Source organism: Labrus bergylta, chromosome 2 (assembly GCF_963930695.1).
Source record: "Labrus bergylta chromosome 2, fLabBer1.1, whole genome shotgun sequence".
Lineage (NCBI taxonomy): Eukaryota > Metazoa > Chordata > Actinopteri > Labriformes > Labridae > Labrus > Labrus bergylta.
Window position 1 is genome coordinate 11,915,511 of NC_089196.1, and position 22,135 is coordinate 11,937,645.

General features: G+C 40.2%; 2 protein-coding genes across 2 annotated transcripts; both read left to right on the forward strand.

Annotated features, from left to right (window-relative positions):
• Positions 1-1,872: 1,872 nt before the first annotated feature.
• On the forward strand, positions 1,873-6,901 carry polr3d (polymerase (RNA) III (DNA directed) polypeptide D). Its single transcript, XM_020657808.3, has 9 exons — positions 1,873-2,078; positions 3,179-3,346; positions 3,516-3,559; positions 3,653-3,807; positions 3,898-4,022; positions 5,488-5,647; positions 5,805-6,052; positions 6,143-6,295; positions 6,456-6,901. The coding sequence occupies exons 2-9, from the start codon at positions 3,185-3,187 to the stop codon at positions 6,570-6,572; spliced, it is 1,164 nt and encodes a 387-aa protein (XP_020513464.1). The 5' UTR covers positions 1,873-2,078; positions 3,179-3,184; the 3' UTR covers positions 6,573-6,901.
• An 832-nt stretch (positions 6,902-7,733) lies between these two features.
• On the forward strand, positions 7,734-20,258 carry LOC110002149 (glycerol-3-phosphate acyltransferase 4). The gene is made up of 13 exons (XM_020657806.3): positions 7,734-7,892; positions 8,571-9,230; positions 11,849-11,918; positions 12,034-12,334; positions 13,412-13,486; positions 13,608-13,697; positions 16,109-16,202; positions 16,300-16,415; positions 16,585-16,640; positions 16,741-16,826; positions 16,947-17,075; positions 17,202-17,281; positions 18,868-20,258. The coding sequence occupies exons 2-13, from the start codon at positions 9,063-9,065 to the stop codon at positions 18,974-18,976; spliced, it is 1,374 nt and encodes a 457-aa protein (XP_020513462.1). The 5' UTR covers positions 7,734-7,892; positions 8,571-9,062; the 3' UTR covers positions 18,977-20,258.
• Positions 20,259-22,135: the final 1,877 nt, after the last annotated feature.

Consider the following 22,135-nt stretch of genomic DNA (forward strand, 5'->3'; position numbering starts at 1 on the left):
CCACACACTCTGATAGAGCCTGAACACTTTGCACATTCTCACCTCTCAGATATGGAGACACTTTGAACACGAGAGGAAATTAATGAAGCATTATTTTACACGCTCCACTGGCTGCAGAGGATTCAAAAGAGATTATGCTGATTGATGCCCCAGTGTTTTCCATAGAGCACCATCAAGTCCTCAAAAAATATACATGTGCCAACTGTTATGCCATATGGACTGAACTCTACGGGCCATCTCCCCTCTCAGCCAATCCCGAGGCGAGGGATGCCTCTGTGTTAGTCTAGAGTAAGCAGATTTCAACTGGCATTCTTTTTTTTAAAGGGATGTTTTTTTTCCTACTGTTTCAACCTCAGGGGGGGGTTCAACTTCATTTAGGATTTCATTAGAGATTAAGAGACCCCACCCAGATTATGGCCTATAATCTGATGACAAAACAATAGAGTACAGAGTACAGACAGATAACAAAGGGATAAACCCCAATGTGAAAGCAAAAGTCCTTTCACAAACATACTATTTGTAAAATGACAAAGATGTATTGCTTTAATTCCACTGACTGTGAACTGTATTGAAAAGCTTCATTTCTCTCTAGCCACAGATAAGTGATACCCTCAGAGTGTAATTAAATTGCAATCATCCATCATTAGTCATGCGATGACTCTCTTCCTCCATCCAAATAACCCTCTCAGCTTCAGAGGTGGGAATAGTCTGCGTGTTAGAGGAGGGCTGGCTGTGTCTGTTAAAAAGGGGATATTTCTCAATTTACATAAACTATTTCTAATGTGTTACATAGGGCGTTATCCGCTTGTGTTTCATCTGACTGAACATTAGCATTTTACAAACATTGTGTGGAGACCCAAAGAGACAACCCCAAAGCTCAGTCGGTTATCAGCGAGACCAGACACCATCAGGGTGGAGAGGATGTCTGGCCTGGGCCAACAAAGTAGTCCGAAACAGCCAGGAGCAGGGATTTATTTCTCTCTCTTGTTCCTGAGGCAGCAGCATGTATTTATTTATGTATAGATGTTTTATGCATCATATTCAAATGCCTTCATATGAATCTGCATCAGTCAATTTATGAAAAATGTTTCATAAGCTTATTGCTGACTTAGTATAACATTTAAATTTTGCAGCTTTAACAACATTTCACATTTACATTTTATGTGAAATTTGTATGACTATTGTGGCAATACAAAAACGCTAAAACTATCAGCATTTTTCTATCACGATGAAATATAAAATTAGATAGGAAATCTAATGGAGTTATAGGCCTACAGCTTTGATTTGGTCTTATATTAAGCTGTTAATTCAAGCAATGTTTGATTTGACTTCTTTGTAAATGTCTCTGCCTGTCTGCCTCATAAAGAGTATTTGACTCAAATGTTTACATTTATTGAAGACCCCTATCGTCATAAAAAGGGCAGGATGTGTGTTTTAACTTTTTTTCAATTGTGACTAGAGTTGTGTGGGATGAAACAATATGCATCCCATCTAAAGTTGGCTAATCATTGAACTGCTAGTGCAACCTGAACTCAAGTAATGGCGCTTAGACCTCTAAAGTAAAGAATTAAACATAATAAAACACTGATATGATAAAAAAAAATAAGCTGCTTTGCTCCTTCATGACCTCAATCACATACTTGAATATGTATATGCAGGAACTAAAGTTAAACTAAATTATCTTGTGCATTAGACCATTCTCAACAATTATGGAAATTAAAATTCACTTTTGTACATACAGACCAAAAAAAGAACAAAATGTCCAAATGTCTTTATTCATACTTCGTTCACACCTTTGATTTATTATGAACCCGTTAAACATGTTTAGTCCATAAAACAAGAAAATGATCGAAATGTAAATTATAGCAGCATTATCCAAACGATTGTTGATGAATATGCGGGTCTTAGTGCGCACGCTTGACGCACGTGAACACACCGGGTGATGACACTGCGGAAGTGTCATGGCGGCGTGCGTCATGCAGTCAGAAACCGCACTCTTCCTAAACTGTTTGTATTGAGTCTTCCCGTACACGTCTGGAATTCATATCAAATAATAAGGGAACCAGAGCGATCTTGAAGTGAGTATCTGTATGTGCCCAGTATGTGAAAAGTTGTTCATGTTCAGAGCACTCGTTTTGTATCCATGTACTCGTGTTATGATTTAGCCACGTGTTGCTGATTTTTTTTAAATATTGTCAAGGATCATTGGTCAAATGTCACGAGTCACGGTCAAGGTATTGGAGCACTAATAAGTTAAAGGTAATCTTTCGTGTTGTAAATCAGAAAATGTCTGCCAGGTGTATATTCCACTGACGTAGGTTAGTAGCTTTTCTGTGGTGCAAGACCAGAGGCCCATTAAACAATGAAATATAAGATGTCTTCATTCCTGGAAATGAACAATGAGCTTCTTTTCTTAGAAGGAATGTATAGTATTATAAAAATCAGACGGGTTAACTGCATGTTAAGGTGATCTGCTTTGTTTACATGATGTTACAACATCATGTGCGTCACCTATAAAAACCCTTGACGAGTGCAGATATTCTCACTGATACTGGACTACACTTCTCTGTATTGCACAAAAATCCCATTTACATAAAGATGTGTCTCGTGTTAACGGATGAGAATGAAAATCATCGACCTCATGAAGGCTGAGCTGTTTAAAAAAAACAAACTCTATTATTCTTTGCAGAGAAGCATTTGTTGACAACTATCAGTTGATGTTAACAACGACTTGTCTGCTCAGAAAATACATAAAAAAGACTAAATAAGCACGTCAACTTTGTCATATACAGATCTATTCGAGAGCTGTTGAGTATGCAGTGTTTAAGCAGCCAATAGAGCTGCAGTATTTAGTGGTCGGCTGTTTGCAAAGTGTGTGGGCTGCTTCTGTAAGAATAGTGTGTATAATGTGAGCAAGATGAAACGTGTATCATCAATCAATAGTACTGGCTGACTTTATAATTAATAGATAAGTGCTATACATTGAACAATAATCAGTTAAAGTTAGTGATTTATATTAACAAAGTATGTTTTTTAATGACATTAGAAATTATTTTTTTTACACGTATGCTATTGCTGTGGTCATAAAGCACTTCAGTTAGAAGTCATCTTAACAAAGAAGAGTACCAGCATTACTATTCCTACACAAGGTCTTTATGACGTTGTGATGTTTTTCCAGTTGGGGATGGCAGATTCAGGTTCAAATGACCCCAGTGGTCAACGTGTGCCAACCCCTGGAGGAAGCAGTGCGGGGCTTCTGATGGGCCGACGACCAGGCGGAGCCATGACTCCCGGCCGTCTTCCCGCAATGAAATCCAGAGACCTCACCCTTGGCGGAGTGAAGAAGGTAATATACGGCATGTGACTGTAGAGTGAAAGAAAAAGGTCATTGTTTTGGAATGGATTTTATAATGGATTTATCACATCACTCCAATATTACAAAGTTTAATTATTGTCAGATTTTGTAACCTCTGTTGTACTTAACTGAATTTGTTTTTGTCCTTTAATATCTTTAGAAAACTTTCGCACCCAACATTATTGGCCGAAAAGTCAAAGAAGAGTAAGTTTTAAATCGATGTTAACAGAATGAAAATGTGTCAAAGGAAATGTATTTCCCTGTTTTGAATGTTGACTTTGAACTCTGTCATTTCAGCACAAAACTTGAAGGTGGACAGAGGAGAGAGAGGAGGGATGAAGGTCGAGGTAGAGGTCCCAGGGACAGAGGCAGGGGCAGAGGTCGCCCTGAGGTGATCCAGTCCCACTCTATTTTTGAACAGGGGCCTGCAGAGATGATGTTGAAAAAGAGAGGTAAAAGTTCACTTTGATATCAGCTCCTTCTGTACTTCTGGCTGATCACACGTTGATAACTGATAAGTGATTCTCCTGTGTCACTCACAGGTGGTTATGATGGTGAGAGAGATGCTCCCACTGTGGGACCCTCACCCATCATTAATATTAAAAAGGAGAAGAGAGAGACTGAGGAGGAGACCAAAGAGATTCTGCGTGGTCTGGAGCGAGATAATGTAAGTCTCTTGGTTATCAGTCGTCTTTTTTAAAGGGGTTTTAAAGAGTGTCAGTTAAATAGTGATGCCTCTGTATGACTACAAAAAATAGTAAACTAGATGAAGATTTGTTTAATTATATGTAGTTATTCTTTATGCTTATAAAAGATTTACAAAACAATAAAGGGCATGTAGAGCAGAAAATCATGTTTGTATTTCTTTGACACATTGAGCAGTGCTTTAGTTAGTAAAGAAACAGGAGGAGTTTTTTTTCTTTTTTCAGAATACTTTGCAGTTTCTTAAGAACACAAAAATAGCATTGGACAGGTATACACCACAGTCAACACAACGTTAATCAAGCAGAAACTGAATTGATCTTTTTCCTCTTAAAGAGGCTTTCAAACTTTACAGAAAACTCCTGATATTTCCAGGAGGAGATGTATGTGTGAACACAAACAGCCACATTTTTTTAGTCAGACTTTATCTGGAGTTTCTTCTGCCAGCCCCCTTGTATTTTTTTCTGTGCGAGTGAGCTGATGTGAGATCACAGCAGGATATATTTCGCGAATTCACCTCCAGCCAATGGGAGGGGGTGGTGAGGTTTATGTCCTTTGACCGGTGCACAGAGCATAGACTGTAAGCACGCAACCGCTACGATCTCCAGGCACCTAATTAAGTAGGTGCATTATGTTTACAGTTCCACTTTTTTGTAGATAGTGTTATTAAGTTGAACTATTCATAGATATGAAGGCAAATATTCTCATTATAGCAGTATATAAAGGCTTCGTCCACTACATCCGTGTCATTTTTTACATCATGTCTAGCTTCAGGAGACCCCCCCCTTCTGACAGGGATAATCTCCCTCTCTGAGGTGCATATGTGAACAGCCAGGTCAGGAGCATTTCAGGGGTAGTCCTCCTGAAATGCAGAAGTGCATATGTGAATCCTGCTTAAGAATAATATTCTAAATGATACAATTTTGAAACACATTGAGAAACATGGCTGTGTACAGTCCATTGAAGACTCTACAGTAAACAACTATGATATTACATATTAAGTCGTTGTTAGCTTATAATTATAAAGACATACTGTTACGGCTGAATATTAATAACTAAGGTTTGTTCAACAAATACTGAGAAGCTGTATGAACCATTCTACTACGAATGTAAAGTATCGTCATATCAAATAATAATTTAAAAAAAAACACACAACAACAACAAGTAGAGCAGTAACCTCATCGCCATGCATCCTGCAAGCAGCAGAGTTTAAAAAGAAAGAAAACAGTATTTCAAAGGTGTTTCTGTCTTTTACTTGCTTTCAAGACAAATGCCCATGTGAGTCAGATTTAGATCTTCCCGGCACCAGGTGAACAGCTTTTGACTAAATGGGCCACATCAAATCATCACAAAAGGAAGGTCCTGTACAGCTACCTTGGAATTAAAAATGTTCATGTATTAACCATCCCTGCTGCTTTTTTTTTTTTCAGTTTATAGACGATCCCTTCCTGAGGAGTGAGCAGAGCCGCTGCCCGGTCCAGCTCCCTCTTGCTGTGTCAGGATGGGGATTTAAGGAGGAGTTTAGTCCGGCGCCTGTAAAAATTGAGAAGGTAGATGAAGATGCTGAACCAATGGAATCTGCATTTGAAGGTAATTTATGACTTCATGTGTTTCGTCTTCTTTTTATTGGTTGATGTTTTCTTCAGAACAGAACAGTTTCCAGGTCAGCAGCTTGTGTTTCCAATATTACTGACAGTTTGTGAAAATATGTTCTTCTCTCTCAAAATACTCCTCTTCCTCTCCTCAGTGAAACAGGAGCCAGTGGAAGCTGATATAAAGAAGACGGAGGCAGCGTTCAGGCCTCCTCCTCTCCCTGAACCTGAAGTTTTACCTGACCTGCTGCACAGGTGGAGTCTGAGCAAAGGGGACGAGCTGTTTTTCATGCAGCTGCCCGACTCGCTGCCCGGTCAGCCCCCCACCAAAGAGCACAGGCCAGTTAAAACAGAGGTGCAGTCTGAGGACGGACAGTCTATGCTTCTCAAAACAGAAACTCAGGTAGAACACAAGTTGTTGTCCTCCGGTTAAATGTACATGATGGTAACGAGCTAATGTGTGTTAAGATTTTTATTTTTTATTTTTAAACAGGATGAGGAGGTGGAAGAAAACATCTGCAATCTTAAAGACCTGCGTGAGGGTCTGGTAGGAAAAATGCTGGTGCGGAGGTCTGGACGGGTACAGCTCATCCTGGGACAAGTGACCCTTGATGTGTCTCTAGGAACATCATGCGCTTTCCTTCAGGTATGATTAAAGATTATTAACGGATAATTATCTGTCAGTCTCTAGATTGAATATGTCACTCGCACCACTCTTTTTCGCTCACGCTTCCTTTTTTTCTTTCACTTTTACAATATAATCAGAATTACCAACATTTCTGATATGCTTTTCTTTACTTTCTCAGGAGCTGGTCTCTATCGGTACTGAGGAACGAACAGGCGATTTGACTGTATTAGGGAATATCAAACACAAAATGGTTTGCTCCCCAGACTTTGAGGCTCTACTGCAGAGCAGTGCTTGATGCTCATGGAGATTGATAAGTGGATGAACTTGTGGTGGTGTTGTAAAGTTGACAAGATGTTTACTATTGCTATGGACTTTAACTCTTGAACCATATACCAAATACAGATTTGAAGCCATTGCTTTTTTGTTGTCAGAGTGGCTTAAATTGCATATAGAAATACACTATATATAAATATCAATTGATGTGAAAAGGCATACACACTAAGGGGTTAAAAGGTTGAATTGTGTGCCAAACTTCTGTTATTTTTCCTTCTCTATATCTTAAATAACTTGAAAAAACTGTAGATGGATGTATATGTGTGAATAAAAAAACATTTTGTTATTGTAGCAGGGCCATGTTGTGTGTCTTTAAATTGATGGTTTACTAAGTGGGAAAGAAAAGCGTATTGCCCACCTGGGTTTCTATGCAGGTGCAATTATTTTATTTGGTTATGTTTGTTATAAGAGATTTCTGCCCAACAAAAGTACAGTGGAGGTCAAACACCTTCGGCTTTTCTGTTTAAAGGGTTTGGACTACATGGACTGAAGCGGCCGTAGCTCAGTCTGTAGGGACTTGGGTTGGGAATCGGAGGGTCGCCTCCGGTTCAAGTCCCGGCACGGACCAAGTCCAGAAATTGGCCTGGTAGCTGGAGAGGTGCCAGTCTACCTCCTGAGCACTGCCGAGGTGCCCTTGAGCAAGGCACCTAACCCCCCCCCCTCCACCAGCTCAGGAGCGCCCACTGTGGACATCCCCCTCACTCTGAGACCTCTCCATTAATACATGTCCATAGGATCCTGTTTGTGCATGTGTGTGTATTTCGGCCTATGTTTCTGTAGCAAGAGTGTAAAAAACGAATTTCCCCTCGCGGGATCAATAAAGTATAAATTATTATTATTATTTAATTGGTTAAGGTTGCACAGGCCCTTGCCAATATTATTTCTCTGCCTTAGCCTTGTCAGTCTTGCTTTAAAAATGAATGTATTCGCTGTTTTAACCAGCACAATGTATTGCAGCTTTATGATTGCTTTCTCTTGGTCTGTTGTGCACATGTTATCAGAACATGGCTCTACAGCGCCCCGTGTGGTAACACTCTTGTTAATTCTCAGTGCTGTACCTGCGTATGGCCACCAGGTGTCGGTGTAGACTTGAGCGTGTTTAATAGTAACAGTCCAGTCGACGGGAAGGGGGGGGGCTGGTTGTTACACGTAGCCAGCAGCAGCATCGCGCAGCTCGTCTTCTGTCCATGTTGTCCGGCGGGCGGAGTGTGACTGTAGTCCGCCAGACAAAAGACCCGAGTGAGACCCTGCTGTACCGGCGCTGGACACAACGTGACTGAAGGTCGGTGGTTGGTTTTTTTTTTTGGTTTTTTTTAGCTACATATGTGCTCACGGTTTGTTAAAAAAGAGAAACACATGGAAGAATCATACTCGTGGTTGTAAGCCAGTCTTATAAGGAAACAAGATTGTCTCAGCATTTCACGAGCACCGGGGCTGAGCACAAAGCTAAGCTGAACGAGGTGTTAGCTCGGAGGCCAAAAAGCTAACTTTACACTTTTATCGTCTGCGTGAGTACCAGCGACTTCAGTCTCACGACCTACTGCTAGCTTTTATCGTACTGTAGTACCGTCATTTGCCAAAAAAAAAAAGAAGCCTTCAATTAGTGTGCTGGCTGTGTCCTGTTGATGGTAACCATGAAGCTAGCTAACCCTGTGTGATGGAGCTGCTGCTGCATCATCAGAAGGGATGAGGACAGAGGGCCCCTCTCTTATCTTTGCTCTGGTAACACAAGTGTTTTCATGAAAACCCATTCGGCTAAGCACTGAAGCTAGAATACAGGATACATCTATCAACATTTCCCCTGGATTATTAGCATGCGTTTCTTTTCAGAGTAGCACCTACTTTGCACAGCGGTGATCTGAAGACACTTTTCCGGTCTTGCATTATTGAATTGATGTGCTCAAGTCATGGAGGACGTGTTATGAGACTGATCGTTTGTTTTGTTTGTTTGTCTTAACAGGGCCGTGTTACACAGAGCTGCAGCCCCCCTGGACCTCCCCCCCCCCCAGACGTGGGAAACCACCTGCTGTGCCCACTTTGTTTTTGTTTCATTGTTTACATCTCTTCACCGGCGGGAGGCTTTGCTCGAACAGCACAAAGGACATCTGCAGCAAGGACCTGCCATTATAATCATCACAGTTTATTTCAAGACATAACCTTACTTTTCCTGGAATAGGATTCAACCTGGATTTCAGAGAGACACTTGGTGGCGAAAATAATGAAATTCATGGATATTTCCCAAGTCGGCAACATCAAGATGCTTACTTGTACGTTTATTGATTCTCTATCCAGTGTGAGGAGAAGTTCCATCCCATAGTCATCTTGATGAGGGCCTTTTTCTGACAAAAGATAAAGGCCACTTGGGGCCAGGCGGCGGCAGCGGCGGAGGGCTGAACCTCCTCTTCCATCTTTTCAACATTTCGATAGATTTAGTTGCCCTGCTGACTTCAAGATGGAGCTCTTCTTCAACCCTTTTGACAACTTGATATGCATCCTGCTGGGTATCTCCTTCACTGTGTGGTTCACCCTGCTGCTGGTCTTCATCATCGTGCCTGCCATCTTTGGAGTGTCCTTTGGCATCCGACGTCTTTACATGAAAACCTTGTTAAAGATCTTTGAGGTAAGGTTGCCGCGTTGTGTCTCAGCATTTTGTGTTTATTTAAATAATTTGCACATAACAAATGTAACTTTATTTTAAGGCGTCAATAATATGTTGATGTTTTTGGTTTTTTTTTTTGTGGTAAAAGCTGAGTGGAGTAGGAAAAACTTCAATATGAATCAGAAATACCCCAGAGGGAAATTTGGTAAAGCCATGTAAAATGTTTGTGAAAGTTTATTACCATCCTTGCACAATTTGTAGTTCAATAAATAAGTACCTAGTGTCTTCTGCCCCTGCCAAACATCCTGTTACTCAACAAACTATAGTCAGTTAAAGTTTGTGTCTCTGTTATTCAAGGTTGACATTACTCCGACTGTGCCCTTCCCACCTTTTAAGTCAACATAAGCCGTTTTCATTTGTTGAAGAACACATGCATTTATTGATAGTAGAATTCTGCTGTCTCCATGTACAGTTCTTAGAGTGAACTGACCAGGTGCAGGCTTCATGCTTGTTGTGTCCAACCAGTGGTCATTGTGTTCACAGACTGATACAGATTAACATCACAGCCACAGAGCCATTTCTACCCGGTGATGTAACAGGAGAAAACAGTGGTACAGACCTTGTCAGTAACTGTTATATGTGACAGGGTTTCAGCAGCCTGGGATTATACTACTACGCTCATATTCATTTTTTAGAAAGGACTTGAATTGCATTGATACGTTCATTGCAAATGAGGCTTGTTCAAGAAGTCAGTATGATTTAATGATCACCCCCTGTAAGACTATACTAGTAGATGCATGCAGTGACCAGTTTCTCTCATGCTGCTATCTCTGGTGTAGCTTCACTAGTAAAGCTGTCATCACTTTCTAGCTTGTTCCTTTGAGAGTCAATCTTGTGCCAGAAATAAATGGACCAGTGGGAGACGTGAGAGATGTTCCTGGCTCATGATTCCAGTAGCGACCATTAGATTTAGAGAAAAGGTCAAACGACAAATGCAGCTGAGCGAACTATATAAAGTGTGATTGTGTCTTGTGGTTTTTACTATTTGTAGATTTCACTTTGTTTTAAAAAATCATTTCTGGGCTATTTGTGCCTTTTTTTTTATTGGAGAAATAGGACATAAGATAAGAGTCAAATCAGCGGGAGAGCGTAGGGAATGACATGCAGTAAAGGAGCCACAGGTTGGATTTTTAACCTGGGCCATACATGGGTCGCACACACTAACAAATATGCCATCGGCGCCCTGTATATGTCACATTTAGAATTAAGCTGTTGTCTTGGTCAAAACTAGACATCAAAGACATCTGCAGGTGGAATCTGTTCAAAACGAGAACTACAGGGGCTTTGACCTTTTTGCAATTCCTTGGTCAAGAGAGTTTACATCCCTCTTATTACTTTTGTTACACTATGGTTAAAGATTAACCAACAACTGTAACACCCAAGTCAAAACACAAGTCATAAACATCCTTTATAACATGCAGCCCTGGAGCTCCATGCTAGCTTGATGGACCAGCTTTATTTAATTCCTGTACTCTTACTAAAAGGGAGCAGCTTGCTTTGCTCCTCCTCTGTTCATCCAAAGAATCCGTGCTTTCCACTGTAGATGCATTTCGATACAATGACTCACTCTATAATGCATCTTGTCACGGCACAATTTAAGGATCTTTCATTTAAAAACAAAACAAAATACAGAGCAGTGAATTCTAGATAGGATAGAATTGTGTGTCATAGAGCCGTATAACTGCTGTGGGCTAAATGCTCCTTAGCCTTAATATAGCCTGACTTTTAGAAGGCTTTTAACATTGTCTTACAAAACATTGGTCTCTACTTCCCAAGATAAAATATACTGGGCCTTCAGTTAATGTTAAAAAAGCCATAGGGACGGGGTATGCACCTCCACTGTATCAATTAACATTTTTCAAAGTTTTGTGCCGGCGCCCCTGGGCTCATTCCAGTGTTTTTTTGTATTCTGTCAGTGCATTCCTCAAACATTGATTGATGCAGACAGACCTTGGGAGTTATCTCATGCTGAGGTATGAATGCAGCTTGAGACTGCCGGCAAGCAAAATGAGTTTTACCTCCTGATCTTTCCTGCCTCTTTTCCAGCTAGAACACGATGTCCTTTTGCTGCACTCTGGGCCCAACCTGCTGGTTTAGTCTCAGCATGCAGAGTGCAAACAAAGTTCTACATACTAAACAAGGAGATGTGTGCAAAAAGGCAGTGGTCACAGATACGCCTGGCTTTGACCGCTTTGGGATGAGCTCAAACTGTATAAAAACAGATTCTTGTTTCTTTATTGAAGTCATACACCTGACAGTTTACACCTCAAACACCTCACTCAGAATAGAAGGATAACTGGAAGAGAACTCAGAAGTTTGCAGTTTTGTCTGTAATCCATTATTAAGAACCTGCTTTGCTCTGCCGATTGAGTTTCTTGGATGTATACAATTAGAAAGTTAGACTTTCCAACAGTCTGCTTCTAGTGGCAGCTGGCTGCTAACTTGCATGGAATCTTGGCTCACTTTTCTTAATGGTCCACGACAATGAGTTTCAGACTCCCTCTAAACAACAGTTCAATGTTATGACATCTTTGTAAATGTTTGATTTGTGAATGAAAAAAGTGGTTCTTTCTTTGCAGTGGGCCACACTACGGATAGAGAGAGGCGCTAAAGAAAATAATCACCCCTTGGTCAAACCCTACTCAAATGGTAAGATGTTCTGTCAGTGGATTTCCCTGCATTTGTGCAAGCTCAGTAGGTGTATCTGATATAAAGGCTACTATCATTGACCCCCCTCTCCCTCTCTCTCTCTGGGCTGCTCCAGCTATCATTGCCAAGGAGCCAACGTCTTTGGAGGAGGAGATCAAGGAGATCAGGCGAAGCGGCAGCAACAGAGACCTGGACTCAGCCTCTGAGTTTGAGATGTCTGACATCTTTTATTTTGCTCGGCGAGGAGTGGAGAGCATCATGGACGATGAGGTGACCAAGAGGTTCTCTGCTGAGGAGCTAGAGTCCTGGAATCTGATGACCCGCAGCAACAATAACTTTCACTACATCAGCTTGAGACTGACCGTCCTATGGGGGCTGGGCCTGCTGATCCGCTACGGCTTCCTGCTGCCTCTCAGGTATTAACTGTTCCTCCAAGGTAAAGGGTTGTTTGGTATTACAGGAACAAGGTTTCAGTGAAAAGTGAACACCTTTCGATGCAGTCTATTCCGTCATCTCAATCCCGCCCCAAAACACTCACACATACAGCTGCCACCAATTTGCCCTTTTCTGTTTATGTCTCACTGTGTGAGTCGGTGGTGCTGACCATCTCCACCAGCAATAAGTCACCCAGCTGTTTAGAATGAACAAAACCAATACATCAATGTGCCCAAAGACATGTCCAGCACACAGGTGCTGATCAAAAACAATGGTTTCAATTGTAGGTGTGCAATTCTGTTACACAGTTGAACATTAAAAATGCTGAAATGGGTTGCCAGTTGTACGTCAGACTCACACTAGGCCCAGTTGCTCCATACTGTGCTGAAACACGATTTAACCCATTTCCTGAGAACATTTGTAGTCAGATTTTATGAACATGAAGAAATTCAAATATGTTGACAGATTGAGTAAAGCACGTTAAGTGTTGACACATGAAGTGAGTACAAGAGGGACTTCCTCATTCAGGGTAGGCTTAGAGAGAGACCGGGACAGTGACTCAGTACTAAGCCTGGTTGGCCCATTTCCAATAGCCAGTGGGGAGACAAATCAGGCCACCGCCACACAGAAGGACATCATTCTAGTTTCCCATCCTGTTAATAGATTCTGTTACTCAGTACTCGTCCAGTTGATTATTTCTAAACTTGCATGACTCTTTAACTTTTGAACAATATAACCTGCTGCAGGTTGTGAAGTCGTATTATCTGTGATGGTAGGAAGCAGAGGAAATCATTTCAGTTCATAACACAAACTTTCATTTCCTTTATACCTTTACTCGTGACTTTCATATGTTGTCTGAGTGGTTACTCTTGTTCCATAGATGGAAACTTGAATGGTTAAGGATCATGTTTGTGTATTTGCCTGTAAAAAAAGACAAATTATTTAAATATTTGATAAACAATAATAATGCCCTCCCTTATGATTAATCAAAGAACAGCTTTGTTGTATGTTTCCTGTGTAGGCATTCTGTGTAACCTGTCTATCTTTCTCTCCACCAGGGTAACTCTTGCCTTCACTGGTGTAGGACTCCTTGTATTTCTCACCTCTGTTGTTGGGTTTCTTCCAAATGGAAGGTAAGATTGATTAGTTATAATTTATCAGAATAACAAGCTAAGACACATCACTGTGATTATTTTTGGTTTGCCCTCTAGACACAGAAACTTAACAATGCGTTTTTTTTGCTCCTTCTTGCAGGATGAAAAACTTTCTGAGTGAGAAAGTCCATTTGATGTGCTACAGAATATGTGTCAGAGCTCTGACTGCCATTATAACCTACCATGACAGGTAAGGTACCCATGTTGTTGTGCCTCAGCCTGTATAAGACATGTGACTGCTGACTGTTGTTGGTAATTAATGGTGTCAGATAAGGACCGGACAGGAGAGGTTTCAGACCGACTGTATGCAAAACCTGACACACTCAGGTAATCTAATGAAGTCAAGAGATACATGACTGGTGGAGATAAAAGAACAACATTAACACATAAAAACACTCAAGACCAGTTTCCTTAAACAACATCCTGAATGAAGCAATCAACACAAACACACACACACACACACACACACACACACACACACACACACACACACACACACACACACACACACACACACACACACACACACACACACACATACATATATAAAACACTAAATGACACTGTTGTTCATAGCAGCAAATATGTCACTACTTTCCAAATAAAATAGAATCTTGTATCATTTAAAAACAATACTATAATTGGACAAACTTGGAAGTCATATTTGGAGTTGCACAGATAATTAAATGATCTTCAGTAAATCATTTAATTATTTTTTTTAAGGCAAAAGGCCGTAAAATGCTTCTTCCATGTTTGTAAATGTAACAATCAATCAGCTGTTTTTTGAATACAGAACAAGATTTTAAGCCTTTTGGATTCAAATTGTTTTGACATTTTGAAGAAATCCCTGGGATTAGAAATTGTAGCCATTATTATAGTATAGACAAAACCATTCAAATAATTTGCAGATGATTCAGTGTTAAAGATAATACTTAGTTACTTACAGCACTACTTGTCAGTGTGTATAAAAGGAAATATTTTAAGCCCCACGTTTTGAAGTAGGACCTTCTCTTCTTCTCCTTAGAAGGTTATTTTCAAAATAACTGATTCTTACTCTGAACGCTGCATCTCTCTCTCAGATCTATGACAAATGTCCACCACGCTGTTTATCACTGTTCTGTCTTTATCAGAAACACCAGCATGATATTTGCTACAGACGTTTCACAGTGCTTGTTTAGTTTTTTTGAAAGCCTGCTCGACTGCTTTTTTTTGCAGTCTCTCAGATTCTTGATCACTTCTCACTTTCTTTTTTTTGTGTACCTTTCTTTGAGAAGAGGTGAAGGTGACTATATTAAATGGTAAATGGACTTGAGTTTATGTAGCACTTTTCTAGTCTTCCGACTACTCAAAACACTTTTACACCACATGTCACACCCACCCATTCACACACTGATGGTAGTGATCGCTATGTAGTATCATGATACTACATCCATCAGAAGTAACTAATGCATCATACACCGTCATACACCGCCACTGAAGCAGCGGGACACATCAGACATGTTGCTCAGCTGGGGATCTAACCCTCGACCTTCCGCTTGAGAGGCGACGACTCTACCAACTGAGCCGCAGCAGCCCTTGTGGGACGAGACAATAAAACTACCAACGTGGACCAAATGTGCCATATTCTGATCCTTTTACAACATGTACAACGCATTGCGATGTTTTCCTTTTTTCAAAACTATATTACTGGCTCCCATTATTCTACTTTCCAAACGTGATTCTGTGCAGGCCTGTTGCTGTGACAGGAGAGGGCTCTAAATGCGATCTTATCAAGGCAGATGAGTTATGAGTAGTTGAAAACCTAGAATGCGCCTCGGGCCACACTGTCTACATTCATGTTAATTTCAGCTGGCAGACGAGCCTCGGAAGAAGAACAAACCAATACACAGTTAAAGAGTTGATACTAGTAAAAATCAAACAATATTGATACTGCAAAAAAAACACAAAAGACCAAATTCTGTTTTTTTTATTTCCAGTTTGATGTTAGAAAGGGTTAATCAACATTTACCAAATTAGACATGTAGCTGCTTTCACACTTGCGTGTGTGAACTGAAACAGCCGAATCAAAAGGTCGGTTCATTTTTATGCTCAAATCCTTTGATGCTGTTTCTGTGAATCTGCACATGCAGTTCTTATTTGTGTGACAAAGATCTGTATCACTCACTGTGTGTGAGTTTCTGAATTTCTGCCATCAGCTCTGAGCCTGTTGCAACATGTATTCCTCTCTAGACTGGAGCTAAAAATACACAGTGACATAGGAGGTGGTGCTCTCTCTCTCTCTTTCTCTCTATTTCCGTGTGTAACTCTATCTTTGTAAAGTAGACTCACTCATGTATGTACAAGTCCTGCGTGGTCTTGGGTCAGAACCTTAAACATTTCCACCCCTGGCAGCTTAATCAACCAAAATGCATCTATTCTTTATGAATAGTATTTACCTATAATTGCACTCCTGTCTTCTTTGAGCATTAAAACTCTCATGCGACACAGCTACCACACTCAGAATAATTGAAGTTGTTGGTTCACTTTCCTAATAAACCATCCAGAGCATGGCTTTATGATACACACGATTTTAAACCTCTTTTCTGTCCCTATTTTTTTCAGTGAAAATAAACCTAAAAATGGAGGAATCTGTGTTGCAAACCATACCTCCCCCATTGATGTCATCATCTTAGCCAGTGATGGCTGCTATGCTATGGTAAGTCTACAGCTACAGACACCCGTCACTTTGTTCTGTGTTCCTCCCAGAAATAGATCTGTTGATATGAACATGTGCATGTGTTGTGTTTTATCAGGTTGGCCAAATTCATGGTGGCTTGATGGGGGTCATTCAGAGATCTATGGTCAAGGCCTGCCCACACGTGTGGTTTGAACGCTCAGAAGTCAAAGACAGACATCTAGTGGCCAAAAGGTAGCATCACAGCCTATTTTTTAGTATATTTTCTCATCCTATAATATTTCCTTGGCATGCAGTATTTTTCTGTCTCTTGACATTTTGTTGTGTGTATTGGAGGACAGTATCTATATCTACATATAAATTATGTTAAAAGCAGTAAAAAAAAAAAAAATGTGTTTTGCAGATTAAGCGATCACGTAGAAGATAAATCCAAACTGCCCATTCTTATTTTCCCTGAAGGTGAGCTATTTTACAAATCTTCATAATCAGAATATATTTCTTTAATTTTCTGAGTAGAAAAAAATCCAACTTTGTTTGAATAAATTCCTTTCATGTGCAGGCACCTGCATTAACAACACATCAGTGATGATGTTTAAGAAAGGGAGCTTTGAGATTGGTGCCTCAGTCTACCCTGTGGCCATTAAGGTGAGAGTTGTCCTTTTTTCATTGATGAGATGTAATTCACCATGAGCATGTATAAACTTTGCACCAAAATAATATACAGTATGTATTCACTGTTTGTTATTGTGTGTTGGATGATCACAGTATGATCCCAGATTTGGAGACGCCTTCTGGAACAGCAGCAAGTTTGGCATGGTCAACTACCTGTTACGCATGATGAGCAGCTGGGCCATTGTCTGCAGCGTGTGGTACCTTCCCCCAATGTCCAGAGAGGTGAGAAGACCCCGGAGTTAATGAAATCATGCTGAATGGAAAAATCGTCTCACTAACAGGGAAAACCACGTACCAAAACAAACAAACCAAACAGTGAGTTTTAACTCTGTCAATCTCTGCCAACAGGAGGGCGAGGATGCTGCACAGTTTGCAAATCGTGTAAAGGCCGCCATAGCCAGGCAAGGTGGACTAGTCGACCTCCTGTGGTAAGAAAACAACCATTCAGCATGTGTCTACTCTCATGCCTGATGAGAGAGAGTTAACATGCTACAGCACATGTTACCATTCCCACCAGACTACTTTCCTGGGTTAATTAACATTTTTTACAGAAGACACTTTGTCGAGGCATTGCAGAAAAAGTGCAGGTGAATTTTATTCAATTTAAAGGATCCTGTCAATTGTTCCTGGTAGAATGAACTCTTTAATTGTATTGGTTCAACTTGTGCTTCTAGAAAATAGTTTCCAGCTTATATTCAAAGAATATAACAAGGCAGAGGGAGGGAAGTAGTTTATCTCAATGTCATTCCTTTCCCAGGACATTAAAATACTGCCTGGTAAATCAGTGGCAGTTTTTCTATTTCAGTATGCAAGAACCACGGCCCTAATAATTAGCTCGTTGGCTAACTGTTATTAGAAACATTGGAAAGTAAAAGCTTTGACGACGCCAAATTCTTTTTTTGCAGGTTCTATGTGCTAATTTGAAGCTGCTCTCAATTAGAGGATTACCAATTTCTGTGTAAACACACCTATATGTGCATAGATGCACACGTGAGCCTGCACAAACACCTGTCCCACCACATTTGAAAGGTCTTTGACGTTAAACAAATGGTGGAGAAGTAGCCTCTTCTATATGCACACTACTGAATGTAAAATGAAGCACATCTGAGCCAGTGACAGAGCCTGCACACATGCAGCAAGCTTTACGTTTCATTTTACATGCACTTCACCCTACTAGCACACCAAACTAGCGAAAAAGTTGCGCTCTGACTAAGAGGAAGTGCATTGAGGTCAGAATTCATTGCGTTTTGCGCAATTGGATGAATGTAATCACTCTGTTTCGACTTGATAGTTTAATTCTAACAACGTTTGGTTTGTTTTTTATGTATTAATTTACACGGAAATATGTAGGACTCAGATAAGAAGTATAATTAGACCACAGAAATGATGTGATGTGATGTTTCATATGATTGCAGTTTGGGCTGGGCAATTAATTGCAAATTCATTCATCTTGATATCAGCATCCTCGACAAAAGCATCACAGAAATCTGAATTCATCCCAATAAATAAGCAAAGTCATATGTAAACAAGCACTGTTTCTCACTCAGTGTATACATTTAACCTGTTGACTGGAGGTCTTGATATTATTACTATGCTTTCATATCCTTTTTGATGCACTCAGGAGGGACACGTTGCTAGCAGTTTTTTCATAAAACATCAAGGACAGCAGATACACAAAAACTTAATGTCATTGCTAATAAAACGCTGTCCTTAATGTTTATTTATCAAACTGTGACTGAATATGATGATTGTAATATTGAGCATTTCACTTCACATGAAATGTTCATATCGTGCTGGCCTAATTGCAATGTGCATGCTGTGTTTTTCTGCTCAGCTTATGTGTATTTACTACATAGACTGTTCACTGTTGCAGCATCATAAATTAAATGTTTGTGATCCAACACATTCGGTCTGCATTTCATTGCTTTTGTAGAATCTAATCACAATGCAGCATACAATCCGTATGGTCCACTTCATCCACTAATGTTGTGACTCATTTCAAACTCTTTCGTAGGGATGGAGGATTGAAACGTGGAAAGGTAAAAGATACCTTTAAAGAAGAGCAGCAGAAGCTGTACAGTAAAATGCTGGTGGGCACCCAAGAGGACCGGAGTCGCTCCTGAAGAACTTCTTGTGAAGGTGGACAGTCTCAGAGACGCACTCGGACACTTCTGACTAAATAAGTAGTCAGCGGGGTTTGTCTCTCCACTGGAGCTCTCTGACTGGAAAATTCCCTCTCTGATGTCAACAGCACTCCATTAAGCTTCCTCGGTTGCTGCCTCAGCTTGGCATGTTCAGTTTGAGTCTGCTGTTCCAGGTCATTCTGAGACTGCTCCCTTTTGTTGGAAATGCTGGACTCAAGCCTTGATTACGTTACAATAAGAGTAAGGTACGCACAGAAGCAGAGCTTTGTCTTCCTTGGTGGCAGTCTTCTTTCTTTTATATGAGGGAAATACTTGTATTATTATCATTGGTTTTTTTCTTTGATAGTTTGAACTTTAAAATGTTACGTTCATGTTTGTATCACACTGTGTTAAAGTAACTGACCAGTTCTGTCTAACTGGAAGAGTTCTTGTAGATGAACTACTTTGTTTTGGAGATAAAACCTGTGACTGAGTTGGGGTTTCGCATGACTGGCTTTTGTGCCCACGATTAAGGGCACATTGCCAGATTTTGTTACATTTCAGATATTTTTATGGGCCTTTTCCAAGAGATAAAAATGTATTTTAAGCTTTGTGTTTTACATTAAGACTTGAATCAACCCATGAGATCACTTGGAATTACGGCTCTGATGAGCTCTGATATGTTTTGCATTTCGGTTTTTCCACTGAATGTGAAAATCCTCACATTATGAAGTGGAAATTGTGCACCCACAGGATTGAGCCTGATTTCCTGCTAAAGCCAATGATGCCGCATGATGGCAGTTAAAGGGTTTGTAGTCCACTCATTCAGAATTTATTTGGGATGCTTTTAGCATTATCCCTCTAACACCCATGGAACAGAGGTAGTGATGCATAATGACCATCACAATCTGTCTCCTGACTAAAACATTGTTATAAATACAATTAGCTGATGAATACTAATACACTCCTAATATGCATATTGTTTTCATTGGCTTCCTGCTTGTGCAGTGACCATCTTGCCTAATTTATTTAAACTCACTTCTAAAAGCTTTTGTCTTTATTTCCCCCTCATTAACAATCATTCTCTTACTTGGCAGCCTCTTCAAAGAGGGACAGAGTGCAGCTGTAGTTTGGAGTATAGGCTACAGCTGAAGAACAGGGTGGATGTCCTCAGGGAGAAACCCCTGAGACTCCACTTCATTCAGTTTGCTTTTATCAGGGATAGTTGTTTAGACCGTGTCAAATCTGTTCATCAAAATAAATGTTGAAGAATGTGACTCTACATTTGACTTAAGGTTTTCTTTTATGCTTAGGACACTGTGAATACTGTCTGTTTTTCTCTGATCCTTGCCCAGACGTTCTTAATACTTTCCGTACATGTACAGTATGTGATGCTAAACACCCATCAAAGGGCTGGACATAAATGTGGAGTTAAGTGCATTAACACTACATTGCACAAACACAACAAAGTATTTGAATGAAATTTGAGCCCACTGATCTACAATTAGGTTTATTTAATCCTCAATGCGAGTAAAACATGGAAAAGTGTTCAGTTTAGAGCTCAAATTAGGCTTTCTTGAAAGCAGCCTTAGGAGCGACAACTTGACAATAGACCAAAGTTTGGAATGAGCTGAACTGATTCAAATTCTGTCAAACTGCTTATTTTTTTATTTTTACCTTTTATTTAAATCCATCTGTTTCTTTGACTTTTTTACACTTTGATATTTTTTCAAGTTTAGAAAAATATATTTTGGAAAAAAAAACCATTTGATATTTTTAAATGATCGTGTTTATGCATTCTTATGTCTAAGCAGTACTGCCATAGTTAGCTGTTGCTTTTCTGCATTATTCTTGGCAGGTTAGCCATTTCCTATGTGAGTTATTGTCCAGTTGGCACCAAGCTGCTCCAACAGTCTCTGCCAGAGGAGCTAGAGATTTATTTTGAACATTATATCTTTTGTATTTATTCCCTAGCTGACTATGTACTCAGGATGAGGCCCAAATAATATGTCTTTCTGTGGATGTATGTTGCTGATTCTTTTGCAGCTGCTCCAACCAAAAGCCAGGCCTCTCCTGGCTGAAATCAACCGCCTCGGTCCCTTTTCAGTGAGGTTTTGCCTTTAACTGTCTTTGTCTCAAACCGGTGATGGACATGGCAGCATTCTTTAGAATCTCTGTTGCAATCGTTTCAAATGCATCTGTTGACGTTGGAGAATAAAGCAAAGAGGAGGAGAAGGAGGAAGCAGGGGGCTCAAAGGGTTGGCTGTGTAAACCATGCCATGGTTGAACAGCTCATTACAGCACTATGGAGAAACGGAGTCAGGCCCCCAGCAGTCTGTGCTTCAGCCTGGACTGGAGCTCACACTGCTGGATGGCATAGGTCCATCTGCTTTGAACAAAAGTCTAGTTATACACAAACCTAAAACTCCTGTGTTAAGAATAATTGTGTTTACACTGCGCTGTCTGTGTTGGGTTTATGGGAGGCATGCTGTTCTAGAGATTTTGTACATAAAAACAAAACTACTACTGCTGCTTAACAATATTTGTTTTAGTCTTGACAAAGAAATTGTTTTGGACGGGAGTTGTTCCTTGAGTGCTGATGAAGAGCTAAACAGAACTGAGACTTATAACTATAACTCCACCTCATCCGTTCAGTTCAGGTTGCTACAATGGTTGAGTTTATCTAGATGGATCAATAAGAAGGCCACCAAAGCAAATACCAGTAGCCTTTTATCAGTGGTCATGTGACACAGTAGACCTTCTCTTTACGACTTAATTGCTGCTGTGCTGTTTTCAGTAGAACAGCACTCATTTGACAGGTTTGTACTGTATAAGGGGGTACAGTACTGCTGTGGGGGGTAAGGGGAAAAAAAAACCTGAGTTACAGATAATAAAACCATCCTGCTCTAATATAGGCCTATCTCATGTTTGGAGGAGAATAATAATTGTGAAGGCAGACTGAGTTCTCAAGAGGAGGATATTACATTGACAGTCACGGCAAGAAATTGACAAACTTCCTGTTTTTGAAATGTGTGTTAGGTAATGTTGTAGAGTCCTCAGTTGATTTACTCGTGACTGTCATCTTAAACCTGTTTTAACAGCTCACTTAAAAGTAGTCTTACATGGCTTTTGTAGTAGTTATAAAACATATTTTTAGTC

What these genes read in the sequence shown, in the direction of transcription:
- polr3d (XM_020657808.3), top strand. Translation starts at nt 3,185, where the DNA reads ATGGCAGATTCAGGTTCAAATGACCCCAGTGGTCAACGTGTGCCAACC. An exon ending in CCCTTGGCGGAGTGAAGAAG is followed by an intron (nt 3,347 to 3,515) that starts GTAATATACGGC and finishes TAATATCTTTAG; the next exon opens with AAAACTTTCGCACCCAACAT. An exon ending in CATCATGCGCTTTCCTTCAG is followed by an intron (nt 6,296 to 6,455) that starts GTATGATTAAAG and finishes TTACTTTCTCAG; the next exon opens with GAGCTGGTCTCTATCGGTAC.
- LOC110002149 (XM_020657806.3), top strand. Translation starts at nt 9,063, where the DNA reads ATGGAGCTCTTCTTCAACCCTTTTGACAACTTGATATGCATCCTGCTG. An exon ending in GGGTTTCTTCCAAATGGAAG is followed by an intron (nt 13,487 to 13,607) that starts GTAAGATTGATT and finishes TCCTTCTTGCAG; the next exon opens with GATGAAAAACTTTCTGAGTG. An exon ending in GGACTAGTCGACCTCCTGTG is followed by an intron (nt 17,282 to 18,867) that starts GTAAGAAAACAA and finishes ACTCTTTCGTAG; the next exon opens with GGATGGAGGATTGAAACGTG.